This window comes from Physeter macrocephalus, chromosome 4 (assembly GCF_002837175.3).
Source record: "Physeter macrocephalus isolate SW-GA chromosome 4, ASM283717v5, whole genome shotgun sequence".
In the NCBI taxonomy this organism is placed as follows: Eukaryota; Metazoa; Chordata; class Mammalia; order Artiodactyla; family Physeteridae; genus Physeter; species Physeter macrocephalus.
The window spans coordinates 34,121,237-34,132,163 of record NC_041217.1 but is presented as its reverse complement, the minus strand read 5'-3'; the positions used below and the strand labels follow the sequence as shown (position 1 = coordinate 34,132,163).

Here is a 10,927-nt window from a genome sequence, read left to right as displayed (position 1 = left end):
AAAAAAAAAAAAAAACAAAAAAAAAAACCCACCTCATTAGCACCCAGTCCGTCAATACCCATCAGAGTATTTAAATATCTTGTACCCAAATGCTCTGTGGAACTGCCCAAATACATCTAATCTTACACACTGTAGGATTTCAGAGCCGGGCTGTGTTGGAGCAGCGTATCAGAAGGGAGAAGTGCTGGCAAATTCTAAGAACTTCTTTACAATGGGAAACCTCAGGGTCCATATATTAAGAAAGATAAAGAAAAGAGTGACTCTACGGTACAGTGCGATGGCTACTGTGCTGGGCTGTCACAGTTAGGGCTCAACAATGTGACGACAACAGCTGATCTCAGAGAAAGAGGCAGAACATGAAGGTGCAGCAAGCTTGATGTGCATATCTTGGTTTCGCATTTATAAAAACGTTCTAACAGAACACAGACATGAGATCCTCTGTTCAGATAGATTTTCACATACATTACAATAAGCTTCCTGGAGCTCTCTGTGCTTCACCCCCACTCATACTTACGCTCCAGGCTTTCTTCCCTTGCTCTGAGGGCTCGCTCCCGCTCCTGTAACTGTATTTCCTTCAGTTTCAGCTCACTCACTACAGGGCTGCAGTCCTGCAACTTTCCTGGTTCTCCTAATCGCCGCCCTCTTCTCTCAGGATTTCTCCTTTGCTCTTCTGCAACCAAGTCTGCTATCAAAGGATTCTCAAGAATTTCTTCAACAGAAGGTCGATGGTAATCCTGGGAAAAAAATATTCAGTGTTACAGGCACACTACACAATGGACTACTCATCCTGAAAGAGCAGTTACATTTAAAACAGCATATATTTCCAAGGCAAAAGAAAGGACTCCTTTACAGATGGGTCTTTTTTTTTTTTTTTTAGTTGCGCAGCATTATAGTTCAACATCTGTGTACACTACAGAGTGATCGCCACCACAAGCTCAGTTACCATCCATGACCATGCAACTGACCCCCTTCGCCCATTTTGCCCATTCCCCCCGCCCCAACACACACACATGGGTCTTAAGCACCTGAAAAATAAGCTCACTGGTGGCTTTAACTCATGAGGTTCTGGGTCCACAAAGTAATGCAGATTTTAACTTACCTTTGTTCCCCTTTTAACCTAAGAAGGCTCAATCCCTGTGCTGTGCTGGGTAGCGTTGCTAGGGTCGGTCTGTTTCAGGGCACGTACTGCCCTTGCATCTCTAAACTACATTAAGCAGGATGCTCTCTCACCGACCTTCAATCCTGTTCCTTCACCTGCATCCTTCCTTCTCTTTGAACTCCCACAGCATTTAACTCTATTCTTACACAGCCTGATCCTTAGGACATCTCCCTCCCCATCCCACTGCCAGATTTTTTTCTACATAATCTCTTTATTTCCCCTCTACTCTTTTTAGTCAGCCCTCCCCCACCATTCCCATCTCTAATGATCTCTAATCTCTCAGAGCTAGAGGCAGAGTAATAAGGTATTATTCCTGGCCCCTTCCTGTACCACCTGCCACTCTGAGGTAGGCAAGGACAAGGGGAACTGAGGATTTGGATCCTTATTGCAATCCTTCCTTGCTACCAACCATCTGTTAGCATGGCAGCGAGTGGGAGGAGACATAAAGAAAGCACAGAAGGCAGGCCAGCCATGTGCCAAGGATACATGTTTTCACTCGTGGTAACAGCAGATTTAGCTAAAGAAATATATTTAATGTTTCTTTAGACTCATTGCTCCACGAGAGCATACACTGCAAAACTTAACTGAGAGATGGAAACATACAATATATCATCTTATAAACTTTACCTTTAAATTTAACATCCTTGTAATAATGTCATTTAATTCATCAGAGTAACGATATGGAATTCGCCTGAATTTGCCTTCTCTGATCTTCCCAGCTAGTTCTTTCTGGTTGAAAGCTATAAATGGAGGCCTGGGGAAAAAAAATTTTTTTTAATGTAAAAATGAAAATATATAATAAGAAGCAAACCAAAAGCAGAGTTTAAGGTCCAGTTTGTATTTATGTTTCTATTTCTGGGATCTTCCTCTGTAGCTAAGTTTCCCAACCTTGGCACTACTGACATTTGGAGCCATATGATTCTGTTATGGGGACTGTCCTGTGCATTGTTTAGTATGTTTTACAGCATCACTGACCTCTGTCCATTCGATGCCAGTAGCTATCCCTAGTTGTGACAACTAAAATGTCTCCAGACATTGTCAAATGTCCCATGGGAGGCAAAACTGGGGGGCAAAATTCCCCTTCGCTGGTTGAGAACCACTGCTCTACAGAATACTTTAGAAGGGAAAAAACAGAAAGAAAAAAGGGAAAGAATCAGAACTCTTTCCTGTCCAAACCCTAGACTGCTTCTCTAGATCTTTATTTCATTTCTTCCACAGGCTTGAGCTATATGCTCTCCCCTTGAGCTAAGCTCAGTCTAACAGAGAAACATCTAACCAGGTTAGAAGCTTGAACAAGTCTAGATCCAGCCTCAGGGATTATATTATTAATTTGTAAATAATTTTTTTTAACCTGTCCATCTACCTTAATTTTAACCCATGGTATGATTCTTTCAGACTTGAATGTTGCATGGATGCTCAAAAAGCTGAACCCGGTGAAAGGTGACAAATCTCTCTAAGTGTAAACCTCAGACTAAAAATCTGTCTTCATTATACTTACATTAATGCACATAATTCATACAGCAAACAACCTAGTGACCAGATATCTGACTTCTCATTGTAGGACATGCGATTCATTTGTTCCTTAAGGGGGGAAAAAAGGTAAGAAAATAGGAGCTTAAAGTTCATTTTGTTTTAAAACTTATAAAATTAGTCCTGGGACAAAAATGGAACCTTAAAGTTTGGTAATATTCACTCAAGGAAAAGAAAGGAACAAATTTTACATTATAAATATTTTATATCTATAACAAAAATTTCAAATACAAAAGGCTGATTCCTCTTACGTTAGATCTTGTATCATAACAAAAAGATGGTACTTTATACTTTATATTCAAATTTATAATGGAAAAAAGGCAATGATCTTATCCTAATACACTTTGTCATATATAATTCATTCACTTATTTTTCATTTGCAAATATTTATTATGTTACTACAGGCAAGGCACTGGCAAGTTAAAGGTGAACATGAGATAGCTCTACCCTCTACCCTCAAAGAATTCATAATCTAGAAACTCCATTTTAAAAGAACTAGAGAAAATTCTAGAATAACATCTAGCCCACATTTAATTGAATATAGACATAAATGGCTAATTGAATCATTCATTTATATATTTTTCCCTTAGTCCACTGATATACCACAGTAGTAACTAATATTCTCACTTCCTATTTTAATTGTTTGCCTTTCTTCCACACGTACAGTAACAACAGTCCACCATGGCTCTTATTCTCAACAGAGGGCACAGAGGCAAGTACTGTACTGAAATCTTCAGGAGTCTTCTTAGTAATTTAAAGTCCAACAGGGGAGTCTGGTACCACTTCCTGACAATCAATCCCATAGGGAAGGCTAAACTGATCTATTTACAAGGGCAGGAGGGAACAGGAACAAAAGAATTGTGCAGGTTTCAAATTTTCCAAGACCCACCTCTGGATAATTTTCCTTTATATCAAAGGCTTTCTATTTGGAATCTGATCCAGTGAGAAAATGACACTGCTCTGGCCATGTCTAATCTGAGTCAAAAACAAAATCACTAATTTACAAAGTTTTATACTGTAGTCAGATTGGTTAACATAACTAAAAACGACTGAGAAAATCCTGAAAATGTTTGTGAACAGCTAAAAAAATAAATCTCTCTCCATCTTTATCTGCTCATCTTTCATATACAACACATTGGTGCTATCACTTATTGATTCAAGCTTTTCAAAAGTCACTAGAGAGACATAAACAGTTCATACCCTTTGACCCAGAAATTTCCTTTCGAAAGCTAAACACCAAGGAAATAACCAAAAAGGAAGAAAGAATAATCATACAAAGACATGCATAGCAGTGCTCTTTAGAATGGTGAGACATTTTGGAAACAAAATATTCAGCAACTGAGGAAACAGGTAAATGGGTGGACTCTGCAGCTTCACTGTAGGAAAAAGTAATAAAAAAAGAATAAGTACAAAAAGTTAACACTGCAAAAATATGTTGTCAGAAGTGACTGAGCCTCCTGAGCCCTGAATCTCCTCCATGCACAAGAATCATATAGAAGGTCTGTTAAAATACAAAGTCCAAAATAAAAAGTGGTGGAGGACAAACAAAGAAAAGATAAGTTGAGTGCAAAGACCTGTCCAGAGATCCAAATTCACTGGATTTGGGGCTCAGGACTCTGCATTTTAAACGATCACCCCAGATGAGTTCCAGCTGGTGTCCAGGACCTATGGCACTTTGGGAAGTGCTGCTCTTGAGGGCAGAGACAAAACCTATCTCATCTTTGTGATCCCAGAGCTTAGCACTTGGTAGTCATTCAATGAAAGCTTGATTTATATTGCTAATACAGGAACTTAATGGTCTGGTGGTCCATTTGGAAAAATATAAATTTAAAATAAAACAGTATTGTTAATTCTTGGCTATTGGATACTACTAAACAAAAAAAAGTTGAGTGCTTAGCATTAAGATGTTTAAAAAGCATCTAAATTCTGAAATACTTACAGGAGACATATAATAAGGTGTGCCAACAAATGTTTTTGCAAAACTCGTATCGTGGTTTAATATCCTAGCTAAACCAAAGTCTCCAAGCTTAACATTTTGCTTGCCATCCAGGAAAACATTGGCTGGTTTCAGATCCCGATGCAGCACAGTATGACCACCATCACTTCGTCTGTGACATTCCTTTAGGGCCAGAGTCAACTGAGTCATCACTCGAAGAACAAACTCTTCATCCAAGTATTGTCTGAAATCAAAGCAGTTATATAGCCTGTAACTTCTGAATAAAACCATTACAAAGATGGGATGATGTGAATTATCTAGTTTTCAAAGTGTACACTCAGGGAAATAAATTGATATGAAATATGGGTGCTGACGTACCAGGGATTTTCTAAAGTACCGTGGACCCACCAAACAAACACCAGAAGACTCTTCCCCATTACTAAGTACTCTGTCCCTGATCCTAATACAGGATGCTTAACAGAAGCAAAACTAGGCCCATTTAAGAGATTTTACCTTTCCTTGGTCCCCTTTGCAATTGCACTAGCCAGGTCCCCTCCTTCGCAATATTCCATCACAATGTACAGTGTTGTGTTGGTTCGGTCAATAATTCTATCATAGTATCGGACGATGTTTGGATGCTTCAGCTCACGAAGTAAATTCACTTCAGAAACAAGCATGTGTTTCTCAGCTTCTGTCATTGAGCCATAGTCCAGTTCCTTCCAAACTAAGATCTGAAATAAAAATTTCCAAGGTACAAATAAACTCATTATACTCAAAACCTTTTTAAAAACTTTAAAAAATTACTTCTCTAGTAAGTAGATCATACAGTGACATCATCTAATGTAGTTCAATGAACCTAAGGACCCCTGAGTTTACTTCCATAATCTTCCCCTAATTTTTCAGCAGTAAATGATGCAACAGAGGGTGACGAAGTACATTAGGCCTCCCCCAACCCCCTAACCTCCGTTGCTTAGTCAAAGCTGGTCAAAGCTGGGGCAGAGGTAGTCAAAGTCCTCGAGCTTTCCAAGGTAAGAGAACTTAGTAAAGGTCCTTCCGTCAGAGCCAATTTCCTCTCCATTGCTTCTTTGTGTAAAGTCTACCTACACACCTTGGGAAATCTGAATCCAACAATCCGAATAATGGGTATTTTAAATGAATTCTGACTACAAGACATAAAAGTTCGAAGTGCTGATGGTCATGACCGAGAGGACTCTTCTCTAAAAATAGCTCAGGAGTCAGCTAGCTGTCACCAACTGAAGGCCCTTAGCAGGTCAAATTGGGAAAAAGGAAGAAAATGGAAGAGAAAGGAAAAAAGATGGGGAAAAAAAAAAAAAATATATATATATATATAAAACACATAAATATATTAAAATGCGTAGTCTCATGTAAATAGCAAAAGCGGTGTTATGTATTTGACAATATTCTATTTGGCACATTCTATTAACTTTATTTAAAAGTTAAGGACAGATTCACAAATGAAAAATAAGAAAAAAGGAAAAAGGGACACAGTTTCCCATCCCTTGAGAGACCCAGGACCGACACAGACCTGAAGGGAGATGGCTAACTCTTTTTTTTTTTTTTTTTTTTTGCGTTACGCGGGCCTCTCACTGTTGTGGCCTCTCCCGTTGCAGAGCACAGGCTCCAGACGCGCAGGCTCCACCAGGGCACGAACCCATGTCCCCTGCATGGGCAGGCGGGAGGCTCCAGACGCGCAGGCCCCACCAGGGCACGAACCCATGTCCCCTGCATGGGCAGGCGGGCCCTCAACCACTGCGCCACCAGGGAAGCCCCGATGGCTAACTCTTCTGAGCACCCTGCCTTCCAGACGCACAGCCCCAGGCCCCTCGCGTCCCTTCGGCGGCAGAGGGCACGCCCCCTGCAGTTTGCACAACCGCGGCGGGGGCGGAGACAGGCACCGAGCCCGCGCTCACCTTGCCGTCGCTCTTCCTCCGGATCTTCTGGCAGCGGCCGTAAGAGCCTGTGCCAATGGTGTACAGCACCTCGTAGTCCTCCGCCCGAGTCGGCATGGCCGGACCCGCGCAGGACACCTGAAAGTCGCACCACGGTCGCGGAGCTGCAGCCACCGAGTCGGAGCCCTCAAGCCACAGAACCAGGCCGCCCCAGTCTCCAGCCCCGTTTAACCGTCGCGGGCCCCCGCCTCGCAGTCTATTGGCCTGCGGTAAGGCCGCTTCGCCTCTCTGATTGGCTAAGAAGGACACAACACCCTAGGCATCTTGGGAAAACTGTGTCGCTCGGCAACCGCGTCGGCGTTGGTGTCAGCGTCTGCTTCCGACCTCTGGGGAGAAAGGGGCGGAGCTACAACCAAAGAGAGGGCGGGGCACAGAAAGCCGCAGTGCCAGGCGGTTCCCCGCCACCCTGCTCCTCTGGCTGAGGTCGCCAAGGCAACCGAAGTCCAGAGACCTCTCTTCAGACTTTTCTGCTCACTGCCTCAACCAGCTGCCTTTGCACTCTGACCTCTCACACAACCCATTCTCTGCACGCGCCCTCCTCTCTCAGGTTCCTGTACCCTGAGCCCGGGGCAGGGTCACGCTAAAGTCTGGGTGAGAGCTGAGTATAGAGATGAAAAGGACTGTCTCTCCCTGAAGGGTGCGCGAATAAGTGCTGACAGTGCTGCGGGACTGTGTAAAGTGCTTGCGGGACAAGCACTTTACATGTATTGTCTCGTTTATAAAGCAGGAATTCGCGTTATTTCCGATGAGGAAATGGAAGCACAGGAAGGTTATAGTATTTGCTTAGGTCCAACATCCAGGAAGAGAAGAATAAATGCAAAAACAGTGGATACTCATAGTAATGATTTAAAGTTCACACATGACTTTAGGATGTAGTCCTCATAGAGAGACTATATCTTTGAACACCAAACTTAGAGGCCTGTTTAACATGCAGAGGATGTGTACAAAACCTCAGGGTGGAATATGGAAGTCCCTGATGTTTTGGAATACCCAGGAGAATATGGTGGCTCTAAGGCAGAGAGAGGTTTACCTTTAAGACTCCTACAATTTTTTTTTTATTAGAAAAGACTACCAAATAGGTTATCAGGGGTGCCAAGCACATAGTTGATTGACAATACTTCATTGAATGCAGCCTTTTCTGGGCATGCACAGAGACCAACATTTTCAGCTCGCCCAGCCAGATGGAACAGTCCCACTTTTACCTGGGAGAGGGGACCTGGTGACCTCCATCCAAAGGTGGAGGAGTACTTTACAAGAAGGCTAATAATTTGGCAATGCATAAATAGGTCAATTTTCTTTAAATATCTGTTCAGCATGGGATTGAAAGTAACTTGATTTCCTATTAATAAGAATTACAAACCTCTTTATGTTAAAAGTAAGGAATTTATTACCTGCACTGAATATAACATAATTGGAATTGCCAGCCAGGAGATTTTTAAAGTAACATTCAAGGGCACTGTCTTACCTCAAGGGAATGGAACCAGTTTAGTTTTCAAAAGTTATGTAAGGAGCCACAAGTGGCTCAGTTAATTGGCTTTATATTTTTTTATTTTAGTACCTCTTAAAGATTGACATCCCTGGAGCTCTTGCGCTGGCCCACCTCAAATCCAAACCTGCACCTTCTCTCTGGCCATTCTTATGCTCTGATGCTTTGCCGCAATTCCCCAAACCCGGCACACTTTCTCAGTTCCCTCCTACTGCCACCACCTTTGCACCTGTTACTCCATTTGTCTGGAATACTGTCCATCCCACTCCCTTATCCACTCCCCTACCCCTGATCACGTCTGTCTAGAGGACACAACTTGTCTTTCAAGACTCAGTGCCAACTTTCTCTCCTGTACTCTGGAAAGCCTTTCCTAGCATCCTAGAACAAGCAATTCCTCCATCTATAGTGTTCATAAATCACTTTGTACATAAGTCCACCTCAACTTGTTATTTATCATTATTTGTTTATATGGATCTCACAGTGGCTCAACTTCAAATTCCTTGTAGCTAGCATAAGCCCTGTAATAAAAGAGGCATGCAAAAAATCTTTGTTAAATGAAAATATGAGAAAGCAGCTTATTAATAATCACGTAAGAATTTGGATGAGCCCTCAAGTACTCACGTTTCGATAGCCTCCAGCCCTGTGGCAGAGACTAAACACTGGGTAAAGAGCCATCCCAAGAGTATGGAGAGTGGCTCCTAGGCACATATATTCATTCAGCAAATATTTATTGAGCACTTTTTATGTGCCAGATATAATGATAGGAATTAATATGCTGACTGTTCATTAGAAAAGAGACAGAGATGGTAGAGAGTGACATGGGTATGGCATGACAAACCCTAAAAACATGCCAAAGTTAGCCCATATCATTGGGTGGGAGTGAGGGGCAGGACAGCCTAGACACTGAGAAGAAAGAGACATTGGTGGCGGAGGAACATGTGGAGGTCGATCAGGAACACTTTAGAGGAAATACCCCTTCCCCCATCACTTCCTCCCTCCTTCCTTCATATTCCACCCATGCTTTAAGACTCAGCTCAAGCCCAGTTTCTTCCCTGAAAATTTCCCTGGCTGCCTTCAACCCACGGTGACCTCCTAAAAGAGCAATTAAGTATGTTCTTCACTCATTTAGGATGTGCCATATAATAGTCTGAATTACTTGCTGCTCATGTATATCTATCTTACCTGACCTATTAAATGGAAAACTCATCCTCCAACAAATATAAATCGAGGCCCCGCCAGGTGCTGAAGATACCCCAGTGAGTGGGACTGACGTGCAGTCTTGGAGGTGGAGACAGTAGATGTACCAAGGAGACAGAGAAATGCAACCATTACAAATTCTGCTAAGAATTAAGAAAACAAAGAACTGAGACAGAAATGGAGACGACTACATTGAAAGAGAGAACTAAGAGGTGACCAGCTCCATAAGGGTGGGACCAAGGCTTGAACTTGTCTATAACCAGGCTCCCACACCCAGGGTCTGATTCAGTGTCTTCACAATTTTCTTGCTAAATATGCTCATTGTTGTCAGTTTTAATTTAAATTTGGTGAAATCTCAAATAAAGAGATTATTTGCACTATGTCTGTGTGTTCTGCTCACAAGTGCTCTACAGGTGTTCCCAAAGACACCAACAAATTTTTAAAAGAAGCTCCTTGGAAGACTAATGGGCACCTCCAACTTAACGTGTCCAAAATCATACTCTCGAGCTTTGTCCCAGATTTGTTCTACTCACTGTTTTCTTTGTCTTAAGTAACTAATGCAGGTGATTTTTTTGTTGTTTATTTTGTTCACTGCAGTATCTCCAGCACCTAAAACGTGCCTGGAATGTAGTAGGCACTCAGTTGGCATTTGTATATTGAAAGAACGTACCAGCGAAGGAAGAAACAAATGAGCCGTCATACTCCATTGCCCTCGGCTTCCCTTTATATGTTACATTAAAGACCCACTAGAGGGCTGTAAATCACCGCATGATAAACGAGGAGTCAGTACGTCTGCACCAGCCCACGCCCAGACCTGCCCTGACAGGACACTTCGAGATTTGCATATTTAGCACGTCAAATCTCAGAAAAGACGTTTGTGTGTCTTATCTCCACAGTTACTTGGAGCCATTTGAAGTCATGGATTATGGAAATTATTTAAAGTGCTTAATAAAGATTTCTAGAAACAAAAGAGAGAGAGAGATTCTTTAGAAAGAGTAGAAGCTAAAAGGTGTTAAAGAAAGGTGCATGACATAGTATGTGCTCAAAAAATAACCATGTTCTAGAGGAAAGAATGAGGTGTTACGGAGACTCACCCTAATAGCGACCCACCACTTGATCTAAACAGAAGGACAAGATGAAGCTAAGAGACAGCTTTAGGTTTAATGGCAGGCAGCTGATGGAAGAGGATGGTAAATTTTTCTTTGAGACCACATTGTGGTTAGTTCTAGCTCTGTCACATTTTAAAGAGGGATAGTGTCATGCTTGCACCCAAGGGTACAAGTTAGGGAAAGGCTGACTTCTGTTCAATACAAGGATAAACTTTCAGACAAAGAGAGCCACCCACAAATTTTATGTTTTTTTTAAAATGATATTTGTATATTCAGGATATATATTATCAAATCTCTAAGAATATTGATAATATAAATTGGTTAAGAAGAAAGTTAGAACGAATCACAGATGCTGAAGCCATAATGTGTATCTAAGGGACTTCAGGAGCTTTTAGAGAACACTCCTAATTTTCCCTTCAGGGGGCAGCACAGTGAAATTGTAGGAGCAGTGAGCATGAGGTCTAGGAACCCAGGTTCGGCTAGTTCTGTTTTTTTGTTTTTTTTTTTTTAACATCTTTATTGGAGTATAATTGCTTTACA

At 41.8% G+C, this 10,927-nt stretch overlaps 1 protein-coding gene across 1 annotated transcript in view; it reads right to left on the bottom strand.

Moving 5' to 3' along the window:
• Positions 1-6,747, bottom strand: part of NEK2 (NIMA related kinase 2) — an 11,926-nt gene extending 5,179 nt beyond the window's left edge. The window contains exons 1-6 of the mRNA XM_007102633.3: positions 6,557-6,747; positions 5,139-5,356; positions 4,629-4,869; positions 2,658-2,740; positions 1,787-1,913; positions 515-734 (exon numbers count right to left, since the gene is read on the bottom strand). Of these exons, the coding sequence (XP_007102695.2) occupies positions 515-734; positions 1,787-1,913; positions 2,658-2,740; positions 4,629-4,869; positions 5,139-5,356; positions 6,557-6,652 (985 nt within the window). The 5' untranslated portion in view covers positions 6,653-6,747. The remainder of the gene's footprint in view (positions 1-514; positions 735-1,786; positions 1,914-2,657; positions 2,741-4,628; positions 4,870-5,138; positions 5,357-6,556) is intronic.
• Positions 6,748-10,927: the final 4,180 nt, after the last annotated feature.